Source organism: Papilio machaon, chromosome 7 (assembly GCF_912999745.1).
Source record: "Papilio machaon chromosome 7, ilPapMach1.1, whole genome shotgun sequence".
NCBI lineage: Eukaryota > Metazoa > Arthropoda > Insecta > Lepidoptera > Papilionidae > Papilio > Papilio machaon.
The window spans coordinates 7,750,448-7,763,898 of NC_059992.1; the positions used below are offsets into that span (position 1 = coordinate 7,750,448).

General features: G+C 34.7%; 1 protein-coding gene across 8 annotated transcripts in view; it reads left to right on the forward strand.

Moving 5' to 3' along the window:
- Window positions 1-13,203, forward strand: part of LOC106719498 (CUGBP Elav-like family member 1) — a 290,801-nt gene extending 277,598 nt beyond the window's left edge. For 2 of the 8 annotated variants that reach the window (XM_014513849.2, XM_014513848.2), the window contains exons 8-13: window positions 5,659-5,837; window positions 7,554-7,818; window positions 8,607-8,819; window positions 9,469-9,495; window positions 11,462-11,584; window positions 11,914-13,203. In XM_014513849.2, the coding sequence (XP_014369335.1) occupies window positions 5,659-5,837; window positions 7,554-7,818; window positions 8,607-8,819; window positions 9,469-9,495; window positions 11,462-11,584; window positions 11,914-12,185 (1,079 nt within the window). In that variant the 3' untranslated portion in view covers window positions 12,186-13,203. The remainder of the gene's footprint in view (window positions 1-5,658; window positions 5,838-7,553; window positions 7,819-8,606; window positions 8,820-9,468; window positions 9,496-11,461; window positions 11,585-11,913) is intronic. The other 6 variants (XM_045678509.1, XM_014513845.2, XM_014513847.2 and 3 more) reach the window with 6 other exon arrangements.
- Window positions 13,204-13,451: the final 248 nt, after the last annotated feature.

The following is a 13,451-nucleotide window of genomic DNA, read 5'->3' on the forward strand; positions in this document are numbered from 1 at the left end:
ATTTCCGTTGCCGTCCGTCGCCCGTTTGACGGAACGAAACTTAAGGAAAAAACATTTCCAATTTAAATTCCCATTACGTCACTTGCAACGTCGAGCAAGCGTTCGCGACAGACATCTTCGCATGTTTACGATGTTTATCAATACATTTTATATTATTTATTATATTAAATTTAATTATATCTACGCACATTTAATAAAACTAATGGACGAGATAACTATTGTTGTAACAGAAGCTTATACTGAGCCTTATACTAAGTTCACGTCTTTCTTTTATTCTGCGTCTATAATGCTATAGGACCTAAATACCGCCTTTCTTTGCCATATCACTATTCTTATATGTTTTTCTATAACGTTTTCCTACAGCTATATATACTTTACAAGTCTTCGTTCATATTTAACATGATTAAATCACTGGATGTACAAAAAAAAAACAATAAATATTCGAGAGCAATAATCGTTTGCAATATCATATCCGCGTTACAGTATTCTTGTCGGCACGTATTCCATTTAATTAAAATGATGTGAAGCCCCCTCTCCCATCCCCTCTCCCTGCCATGTCCACCCCTTTTCCCCGAACGTACTCCAAACAGCTCGGAATAAAGGTGATCAAATATTTATTTATACAGGCATATGTGCATACCTGAATCTGTTATTACATTCTGACGCCAACATGCCCGAAAAGAGCTTGCACTCGTCGCTATCATTTAATTGATAATAATTATATAAAATTTAAAAGTTATATATTATTGAATTAATAAAGAAAGGCACTCAATCAATTAGTTCTACGATGGATAGGTAGGTAGATATAACATTATGACGAACATAGTAACGTTCTTAAGGAAGAGAGAGAAGTCATTTCGAGTTTCACAATTAAGTGCCAGTTGAAGGGCATTTTCAAGTGTTTTTTTAGCATATTTAATTTAAAAACAACGACATAATCACACAAATATTTAATTAAACACAAGAACCTCACCACTCAGTAAACAAATCAAATGGTACAAACAGAAAGCTCGCAGCGAAAGCCCAAACAAAATTAATTACAGCGTGAGATGTGACGAAATTTCGAGACAGCATAGTTTTGAAGGAGTCGACGCCGTTCTACGCGACCGTTGAATGCGCTAAAGCCAGTATAATGTACATCCAAACAACAAGAAGACGATGTAAACACAAATGCAAGCTCTGTTTAAAATACGATGCGCTGAAATCGCACTTACTATATAAATTTGGTACTCCATTACGCGTGCCGTGAATATTTCAAATTTAACATCCATTGCTGTCTCGTTATGTAGTTGGCAGTTTGAGTGCATTGCACAATTTGCAATGAATACTGTTAAAAATATTACAAAAAATTGCTACTGTATACCGTAGTACGGTGTGCAGTAGTTTCCTAGTGGCTACGAATTATCGTAGCACATGCCTACAACGTACAGTGCTGTCGGTAATCATATAATTTGAAAATTTAATTATTGAAAAGACTTTTTTATTATAACGAACAAATTAATTAGGTATAGTTGTGTCGAAAACTCACAAAAGTAATAACTCGTTAAAAAGTCAGGAAAACAAATGATAACTTCAATTGACATTCCATATTTACTATCATAAAACATGAATGAGAAATTTCTAGAACTCGACCACAAAATGAAGCTGCGTTGTGCAATCCCGCAGCCAGGAGTGACAACTTTGGCTAACTTCTTTTGTTTCCGCCGCTCAAGTTCTTGTAATAAACGACGACGAGTTATGTTCCAGAACTTTGTTCACATTTCCTGGTCCATTACTTTGCATGGAGAGGATAGATGGCGCTAGTAACAAGTGTCCTTAATTAACTCTAAATTAAAAAGTTTAAAAAAATTAAGTCCAGAACCTTTGCAAAAGTTAGCAGTCACACGATTTATGTTTTAATTTTTTTACATTTTATACGTCTCGTTATTTTCACTTTGTTCATTTGATTTTAATCCTTAAAGAAATTGTAGGTTGAAAGTTAACGAAATGGATGAAGACCGTGACTCCTTACAAAAGTCCCAAATTCTTTCCTAAATAAACTTCAAATAATATCTTCAAAAAATGACTTTCAAACACGATAATAATAGGATCGTAAAGAAAATCAAACACACAAACTCTATAACAAAACACTTGATTACTGAACTGTACTCAACTTCAATATTTACTCGCGTCGTAATGTCGTTGTTTGAGTTGGCCACATTAGATTGCAAGGGCACGACTGTACGTCGGAACTGAAACTGATCGCAAACTTGTTAAGTAGTTGTAAAGTCGTTTGAGATGTTACATTAAATATTGCTTACCGCATCTGTAAAGAACCACAATCGTTTAAATATTTAAATTGTACTATTTAACTTTCCGAGAAAAAAAATACGTGTCTATCATAAGTATGTCTGATTATTGCTAAGAACTAAAAATAAAAACTAATGGTTTTTAAAGGACAAGTTGAAAAATAGTGGAACTGACTGAATACCTACGAAACTGTGAGAAATAATAGGTCGAATATCACCTACCTCAACAAAAATTAACCAACCGTAGAAGCTACGTGTGACAGGGGAATAGACATAATGTATATAGTCCAAAATTCAATACCCTAATTCTGTAGAACAAAAACATTTGCAACCATAAAAACTATCGTAGTTTGATTTGCTTTCGAAATGAAAATTGCCCAACTTTGGTTCGCTCGAAGTGCGAATATCTAAGGTCACAATTCAAACCGCCTACGCGCCTCTGGGACAGTCAGGCAAGCCGGGGTCAGCCTCATCGCCCTCCGAAGATCGTTGTCCCCAGTCCCCAATTCTCAGGACAATGTGACTTTGTTTGTCTCAACTCTTTAATTTATTACTATTGTCTCGTAGACGTTCTAATTTAGTTTACTAGTTTTAATCACATTATCAAAATCTATTATTCCTTTGCTTTTGTTTGTTAAGCCGCTTGGTTGTTTATCTTTATTAATTTTCAATAGTGCTGTTTTTCATAATTAAATCCAGCAGTGAATCCACGTTTGGACTAGAAGACGAGTTTATAAAGTACCTACACACTAAATATATAATCTGTCTTGTCATTCTAATCCTAACAAAAATTAACGACTATTAACAAAATTATTTGTACTACATATTATTTACCTTAATTCTAGTTAAAGTTTATGTCCAAGATATTTGTATACACAAAACGTTGGCTAAAAATGCTAAAAGCCATCTTTATCATGAATACTGGTCACCATACCACAGACTATACGACACTCGTCACATAACTTGGCTGTAACGACCTGTCGCCTCTTACGTACAAGAAAACGCACTTTAAACGCGCCTGAACGACGCCGTACACTAGACCTATTCAATAACAGTCTAGCTTTCGTAATGTCAAATCGTATATTATGTTTCCAGAATACCATTAAAACTGTCAAAGGCATATTTCATGGAAATGAGAAATTATAACACCTATCTTAATAATTTTATCTTTGTAAGATCGTAATATCAGACTTATTAAAACGATACATATTTGTATAATAAATTGAAACACTAAAACATTTCAAAATAAATCTATAGATAACTAGCTGTCACCCACGACTCCGTCCGCGCGCGGTTAAAAAAACTTAATAGGGGTATGAAAAGTAGATGTTGGCCGATTCTCAGACCTACTGAATATGCTCACAAAATGTCATGAGAATCGGTCAAGCCGTTTCGGAGGAGTACGGGAACGAACATTGTGACACGAGAATTTTATATATAAGATAAATTATTATTAACCTATGAAATGTGTAATATATGTAATTTCTCATTTCCATTGAATTCTAGTATACATCTCAATATTGAAAGGTTCGTCGAATTATAATTCAGACTGAAACTAAATTAATCTATTTGTTGAGCTAGTCTTAAGTTTAGTATTAGTTTATTATTTTACAATAATTTATGAAGAACGGCTCCAGACTCCCTCGGCATTCATTACGGTGGCTAATTAGCGAAACGCCCTCAATTTTAAGTGATGTTATAACTCTTTGAAAATGAGACATTAGAAAACTGATTCTAAACTCTAATACAAATCCAAAAAAACATTTACGTAACATTGATTTTAACTCATACTTTTTCTCATACTTACTTAAATAGTGTTCCGGTGGAATTAAATATTCTTAAAATTTATAAAGGTCTCTAGTATTGCCAAATTGCGTCTTATTAGATGTCAGCCAACAGCTGTATAACCGAACTTAAACTGTGTGTAAAAATACGACGAAACACTTTGATAAAAATTTTAATTTTAATATCACAAAATAAAATATTAAACCATTGTAATATGTACGCTATAACCAAAAGTAATAATTCTCTCTTCAACATCACCGCGCCGTCTACTTGACATTTCATCCACTCGACATAACCAAATGTCATTCATCATCTGTCAACGAGCTGGTGACGTTTTCGAATGCGAGCAAAACATCACGCTGACATGATATAATTATAAATAAATTGTCGCTTCTTCTACCCAGAAACACTTCACCCTTCTCTACCGTTACAAAGAGATCGACCCCTCCCTTTCCTCCCACTATTGCTCAGTCGGAAGGTTATGTAAATTGTTTAACGAAGGATAGCTTTACCGGCCCAATGGCGCAGTCGAAGTATTAACATTTTAAAGCGCTGTTTGCGCTAAGCACACAATTACTTGTGCATTTAAACTGATTACGCTCCGTGTTTAAGTGAGGACACACTTTAAATATTGTAATTAGTAGTTGCCGTGGTCTTTATTGCTCGAGCGGCCGTCTCAATGGACGTTTTGTATTACTTTGCTCCATTCCTTTACTCGGTATAAATGTTTAGTCATTACGTTAATTTGAAATAAACTGTTTTATGTCGAATACTTACAAATTTCTTACGACGTGATGTTGTTGAGAATTCTGAAGGCTCACTACCTTGTTAAGTTTGATTAAAACCATTAAATCTCATTGTCTACTGTCTTTCTTAAATTTGTCTCGAAGATATACAGGTGTTTTTTTTTAACTATAAAATTTAACTGGTTATTTCATACTAACGGCATATTTAAAAGTGACTTAAACTTAAAGTATTACTTAAATTGATACAATTTATTTCTATAACATATGCGTTACAAATCGTCAATATTTCATGGTACACATGAGCCGTAGTACAATGAGAGAGGTCGTAAATTCACACTTAGCGCGTCTGATCCCTGTCGCAATGTCTCCATTTCTCAGGATCACGCGCTAAGACGTGTTAAGTACAACGAACGCGTCAGCCTTAAGGGGGGGAGAAGGTCCCCACTACACCCGTCTGCCTTCGATTTGTGTTTTGCGAATGAAAATAAATTAGGATGTCTAGCGAATTTCACTTTTGAATAAAACAAGTAAGTAAATTATATTTAGGGACCACAGTTACCAAGAACGTGGAAATTAAGGAAAACGGGAAGTTGTTACGTACTGACGTATGTAGGTCGCCATATTTCCTCGATCGAACTAATATTATAAATGAGAAAGTAGTATCTCGAGAATAGCTCAATGGATCTGGATGAAATGTGGTACAGATGTAAAACAATGTGTGGAAGAACACATAGGCTACTAATTAAGTTTTTTTAATTCCATGCGGACAGAGTCAGTAGTCACCGAAATTGTCAAAATTATTGACAAACTTTGTAACAACGCCTTCTTTTTGTCCACAGAACGCAAACTCTTCGTAGGCATGTTAAACAAGAAGTTGTCCGAGAATGACGTGCGGGCGCTGTTCGCGGGGCACGGCGCGATCGAGGAGTGCACCGTGTTGCGCGACGCTCAGGGCCAGAGCAAGGGCTGCGCGTTCGTCACCTTCGTCTCCAAGCAGGCCGCAATCGCCGCTATCAAGGTATGACGTCATCGCCATCATTGACCGACGAGTACTTCAAACTTCAATCTCAGTGTTTCGAGTATTTTGAGAAATAAACCATTAATTTGCTTTATACAAACAATATATCTCATGCAGTAGGTGACTTCTGAAAACATAAACGTTACGTAATCTGGGAGTGGTTGTGGCGAACACAGTTGAACCATTCTCTTTTTGAAGCTACTCCGGGCATTTTTGACATCCTTGTTCTTTAAGCTAACACCAAAATGCTAGTTCTTAGTTCATACAGCTTGAGAGGATAACAATTTAAGGAATGACTGTGAGTCAAAAGTCAAGAGAAAAATATGAAATTAAAATACGATTCGATACTGCACAGCCTTACACATTTTGCCCTTAGTACACATTCGAGATATGAGTTTGTTCGAACTTAATTTCGCAAGGTAGACAAATGGAATATTAATGACATAGCAATTTCTTTGGGGACAGTTTTATTGGAATAATAATCACATTTGATCGTGATCCAAAATTTGCATATTTGAGAAATCAAGAATATATTCATGGACGTACAAATGCTTACAATCAAGGATTATACAATAATAGGTAACGGTGGATTAAATTACATTTTGATATAAAAAACAGCAAAATCGTGGAATATAATTAAAATTATAAATAAACTAATTGATAAGCAATTAGTTTACACAAAGAATCTATTAACAGTTTCCTAAATTCATTAAATACTGCATTTGTTTTGTTTCCACAATCAACGTGTCTCGAATCGAAACTCTCGATCTATTCTTGTGCCTGCTGTCGCTCCTCGACTGAGAGATAATTGTTTCGCAAAAGACGTTGAAATGTCTGACGTACAGATTACAATCCCAGATTTAAACTTGTCTAAATTAATTTACATAACTAACCAACACTTAAGAATTTGTTTATTAATCCTCTAATAGATTAATGTGTACAGAATCATTCTTATTAAGCGAATTTTAATTTACAAGAGTAGCAACTTACGTGAAGTAGATTTTGATTGATTTGGGTTTGTTTGGAAAATAAAATAAAGGTCTTGAGCGTAAAGATAAGGTTTTTTTAATTTGTTTTACTACATTTTATTCCTATGTATAAATTAAATGAACTCATCAATAAAACCCCGATAACTTCGTCGTGCTAATTAATGGAATATCATATATTTTCATTCGATAATTAATTCCCCGGCACGTAGTGAATGCGAATTAAGATTTATTAAATTCCGCGGTGTATAATTAATTGTATAAATTTTTTATGCAGCAAAATATTGCAATATCGGCCACTTATTCATTCGAATAGCTGTACAAAATTAATATTGTGTTTCAAAATTAATAACATGAAATAGTTTGAAATAATTTTTCACTGTGACCTACGAGTATTAACTATTGGATCGTAGGTATTATCTGTTTACTAGAAATGTTATATTTAAACACAAAATATATTTTACAAATGCTAGATCCTATATATTTTGACTACTTTGTTTGACATTATATTTCCGAGCAATTACTACTTAATACGAGAAAGACCTTCAAGAAAATCCGACAACGCATTTGGCTTTCTGTTGCATTGCACTGGTGGAATAGATGTCAATGAACATCGAAGCTCAGGCGACCCACCAGCTGCTCATTTAATGCCCTTTTTCTATATTTTTGACAGTCTTAATTAGGATCCACACTTGTTAACATCTAAATATATTAACAAAAATGTTTCCAGGCTCTACACCACAGTCAAACGATGGAGGGATGTTCAGCACCGCTTGTCGTCAAGTTTGCGGACACTCAGAAGGAGAAAGAACAGAAGAAATTACACGCAATGCAGGCGAGCCTGTGGAGTCTGACGACACCGGTCAGCCCCGCGGCGTATCTCGCGTCTGAGGCGGCGCTGTCACCCGCCACGCAACTGCAGCTGCTGCAGCAACTGCAGGCGGTTGGATTGCAGCAACAGTTGTTGCAGGGTCAGGGCTCCACGCTGCTACAAGGTAAGGAGTATAACTGCTAGTTTTTCTCATTGGGGAAGAATCCAATGAGAAAATTGCAGATAAGTAAACGCAGTCAAATCTCGCTAGAAGTTTACTGTAGATCCTATTTTTCAATTTGTACTAAAAAGATAAAGTTCTTGATTTCTTTGGAGTGTTAATGTTGTGTTTAAAGACCATCTTATAGTATTAAATGTTTGTTGCCAATATTTACCAATTAACATCATGTAAGCAACTTGTGTTGTTCTACTCGTTTATACGAGTATATTTATATATACGAATAACACTGTACTTTAATGATAAAAAGAGTTCTGGTATTAGCAAGGTCATGCTACTGCGGGAATAATTAAACGATTTGCCCTTACTGGATAATTAACCTTAATGACAACTTGGGCCGCAGTACAATAGGTAAATTGAAGCAATTGTTCAACTGAACCCATTCTAATTCTAATGTTATGTACATTGTTTGATTTTCTGCGTGAATAGAATTTTTCAGGACTGATGAGATTTTATAGTTTAAACGCTTTTATACAGACTGACTTGGGCTTGCACATCCTGGTCCTACTTTTTAGTAGTGCCGGTTAAAGTTCATTATTGAAGTAATGTTTTGTAATGTAAATATAGTATTTCGGCCAGTATTAGATTGGTGTAGACTTAGATTTCTGCTTAGCATTTGCTTTTTATTTTTTTCACCTGTGTATTTAATGCAACCTGTTATTTTATTATTTGAAACCTTTTTGTTAATGCTTGTTTTGTTTTGTTTGCTGACGCTACCATCCTGTTCCTCGTAGGTGTTAACTATCAGGATATCGGTTTCAATGGCGCAGGGCTGAGCGGGGGCACAGTGGGCGGTGTAGGCGGCGTGGGCGAGCAGCTGGGTGGACTTCTGGCGCCAGTGTCGGTGCAGAATCTGGCCGCGCTGGCTGCGATGACGCAGCCTGTGGTGACGCAAGCGGCGCCCATCGCGCCCGCCGCCGCGCCACAACCCGCACCGCCGCAGTTGTGTGAGTGTGCCTTTTTATTTAATGTTGCCAGTCACAAATTTAAATTTTAAATTTAGATTAGTTAGTAATAAAATGTTACAAGTGAAGAATTCCGAATTATTTTTACACTAACAAAGCAAATATTTAAATAAATATAAGATTACTAGGGCACAATAATGGATTTTGTTTATGTTTTAAGTCCCTCGAGGTAATTAGGCTTTTGCACATGTCATTATTTTTATATAAACAAATAAATGTTTCCTTTTGAACATAAGTAAAACATACTTTAAAATAAAATATATTAATGAAAACGATGAAAATATTTCTGCGAGCAAATTCAAAACAAATAAAATTACCAAAGCTCGGATATTTCCATACATGACTATGAATCTGGCGAATAGATTGACGTTTTTTCCGCAATTATCCCTTCTCTAAAATTCGCCCTCCACGAAGACAATTAAGCTCCATAAATTCCACTCTAATTGCCAGACCCGTCCAAATCTCTAATTGGAATGTAGCAACCCCAAAATGTAACTTAAGCCATGAGAGGGGAAAAACCATGTTGATCCTTTTTGTCCGCAAACTTTCCTATTTCAGGTTGGACTTTAATACGTTATTGAGAAATAAAAAAAATCCTGATAATTAACGATGAAACTTTTTCACACTTCAGGTCTTCTCGGGAAGACTAACATCACAGGTAAACAAAAATGAAATCGAACGTGTGTTGCTATTTATATACCAGGAATGATTTTGTCTGTGGTTATATACTTTTGTAATAAATGACGATCACAAAAGTACCTTAAAATTTTTATGATAAAACTACAGACCCTTTTTCAAATGTCGCTAATGTTAAAAAGAAGTGTTATGTTCGTCATTTATTGCACTAGAAGGCTTGGTAAGGCTTGGTTTGATTTCTGTTTGCAATGACGTAGAATTGGCGATCGCTTGATTAGGTCTTCGACATTAGGCTTTCATCGAGGTCAATGTATGTCAAAGATACTTCGTTCTGATTTAACTAACTTGTGTGTTTACTTTCTGTTTGCTAAATGCAGTAGAATTAATGGATAGATATATTTTTATGCAGTCAATTTTTCGATTTATTGTTTTGTTTTTGTTGTTTTGTACATAACGTTTTGTACGTAATAGTCTTAATTGCAATACGTTTGGCATGTTTTTGTATAATAAATATAATACATCGAGATTTGAAATTATTATCTAATAATTATTAAAATTATTAACAAATGCCTACGTTTATTTATATGTGCATGATGTTGCTAATGTAATATAATTAATGAGAAAAAAATTGTGTGTTTGAAACTTTTATTATCTGTTTTCCTTGTTAACTCTGTGGTTACGTTGAATTTTGTGTTTACGATATTTTTTGTTTAACAAATGAACCATCAATATTTTACATGTGTAAATTATTTCCAGCTACTTTTACATGCCTTTGATGATCAATAACAATTTAAAATAATAATACAATTTGAGATATCTAGTTTCTTAAATTTGTTAGTGATTTGTTTATTTAAATATTAAAAAGTAAAAGAAAAAAACAAACAAGATACATTGTTTTTTACATTTTGGTTTTGAAATATTTTCGTCTTTCGCAAACGACGGCTTTTACTTGTTTACGTATTAAAATCACGCACGGGATTCTCGCACAGAATTAATAAAGCAATGTTCCCCGGATTTGCGTGGCGTTGACTATATTGTTGTTAGGTTTTTCTACACACAATTTGCGATTAATTTCACAGCAAGCGAGATGTTGAGAATATTTAAAAAGACTCTCTCTGCTCACATTCTTTTTCAACTTTCGTTTGTTTTATTAAGTCTTGGAAAGCAAATCTATATGTATTTTTAAAATTATTAAACGGACTCAATGGAGACACTGTATCCCCCTCCCCCAAAAAAAGTGAAGATAATATTGAAAATAATCAATTCCAGAGGGTATTTTAAATGTAAAAAATTGTTCTTTTGTAATGAATTGAAGACACAATTTTTAAAATAGACATAGTTAGCGCCCTGTAATAAGTTAGATATACGTATACGCATCCGCATTTATTTATAAAATATCAGGGTTATGAAAAAATATAAGCAGTTATGTTTCAAGTTTTGCGCTTATAGGAATTATTTAACTCACAAAAAAGCGAATTGTGTAAGATTTGATAGTTGCATTGTTAACCATCCTGATGCCAAAAATGCGTTCATTCATCATTTTAGTTATGTTTTCCGACTAGACAAAACAATGTTTTTCCTATAGTTAAAAAAATTAACACAATTAACGGAAAAAAACACTAAACTTGTCGACATTCACAGTGGCAATAATTCACGATGTCGGAATTTACCTACTTGAAGTTCAGATTCATTATTATTTCGTTCAAAGTACAAAATACAACAATTGACTTCTCTTTAATTAGAACCGATGGAATTAATAAAACAATTAGAAGCATTTTAGTAACAGACTCGTTGTATTTTGGAATGACGAGAACTTTAATAACGTACGCCTTAATAAGTCAAGATGGACAGACACTTTTTCGATTAATACTATAACATCAAATATCATTTAAACTAATGTCACTAAAACCCATGGAAATCCTAGTAGGGCATGTTAGGCGTGTTTTCATATGTGAGAGTACTATTTATATATGTGTAATTTTACCCAGGGTCGACGGCGGAGCCGCTGAGCTCAGCGTACGCGGCGCAGTTCGGGTCAGCGTTCGCGGCCGCGCCGCTCGGCTCCGTGCTCGGCTCGGCCGCCGCCGCCGCTGCCGGTAAGCAAGTCGAAGGTAAGACGCCCATAACCCTTCCCCATCCTCACCAACGCCCAGTATCCCACACACGCAAGCATAAAACGAACCGTCCATAATATTATCGGATCATGACAGCCGTGATGTAGCAAAGAATCAACTTCCAATCCCTTACACCTGCAGTTTCCCTTTTCAATCTAACCTATGTACAACATTAGACCAGAAAATCTTGTGTAACTAATTCGGTTGCTGTGGATTTTTATGGGTAGGATAGTCATCAGAATGAACAGCTGTTATAATGAGTTTTGGAATTGTAGGTTAGGAGTTACTTGGTGTGTATTAATAAATCTATACTTTATATGTCTTAGGTCCAGAAGGTGGTAACCTGTTCATCTATCACCTGCCGCAAGAGTTCACCGACACGGACCTGGCGTCCACGTTCCTGCCCTTCGGCCACGTGATATCGGCCAAAGTGTTCATAGACAAGCAGACCAACCTTTCAAAGTGCTTCGGGTTCGTCTCGTATGACAACGCCGCCTCCGCGCAGGCCGCCATACAAGCCATGAACGGCTTCCAAATAGGTACAAAGAGACTTAAAGTTCAATTGAAACGTTCTAAAGAACTATCGAGACCGTACTAGAATATTCCAGAACTTGTTCCTAGTGAATTTATAAAAAGAGATAACAAAAAATATAAACTATGCAAAGAGGTTGTAAGTTTTTGAACGTTTGTTGTGATGTATCCGGTGCACGCGAACTGACGCTAGCTCATAAGTCCGTTTCGTTCGAAAACGCGAGTCCACGTGCACAGTTGTTATGTAATAAGTATAAAGGTTAAGGTTTGTGTCAAAGGATTTATCGTTTCCAAAGTATTCCCCAAATTCATTTATTAATATAATAATTAATTTTTAAAAGTTTATAAGTTTTTAGTCACTTTAAGCGTAAGTTGAATGCGTTTAAAAACAATAGCGATTTGCGAACTCCAAAGAGCTGGTATAAATGTTGTTTTTAAAGGCGATTTTGAAATATATAACTATCAAAGAGTAAAGTGTCATATTGTAAAATAAGAGACGTATTTTATCACCCAAAGCTTATGCAAAGAACTAACTGGGTTAGGTTTTTTTGTTTTCTATTTATTTAATTATACAGACGGGATAGGTATATCTTAATTTTTCATAGTAGCTTATGTTACCATATGTGTAAATGAGAAATAGGTCAATTTGAGGCCATTATCAGTTGCACTCTGTCATTTTTGTTTGGATTAATTAGAGATTAAAGATTAGATGGTATTTGAAGGTGATCTCAAAGCGATCAATGTATTTATTGTTTACCAGATTGTTGTCGATAGCGTACTTAACTATGTCTGTTAGGATTAATATGTATCCGTTCAGTTTGTAATAGTTAAACAACATGTATTAAGTTTTTAATATGCTAAGGAATATTTTTCCTATGTTTCGTAAACGATTCCCATACAAAATGTGTCAGTTACCTACAAAATAATGTATAATTTTACGACACATGTCGAAAATAAGCACAATCCTCTATATGACTTAAATTTTAATAAATGTAAATTGACTTAAAAACAAACTTTGCGCTTTTTCCATGATCATAGACAATTAAATTTTTCACATCATGTTCATAGATGGCGCTTAAAAACTATTTGACGAACAATATGTGTTTCAGTTGAAAAATAAAATACATATCTTCTACCACTGTTGGTTTAGTCAAAATTTTTTTAGATTAAGTATTTGTTAATAGACTATTTTGCATGTAAGTTATTCATTATTAAAAATATATTAATTTCCTTTGTAATTCATAAGTATGCATAGCTTCTAAACACCAATACTGTGTGAGTTTTTTTATGGTTGGTTCGACTTTATGTTCACAAATCTTACATTTCTGTTTGT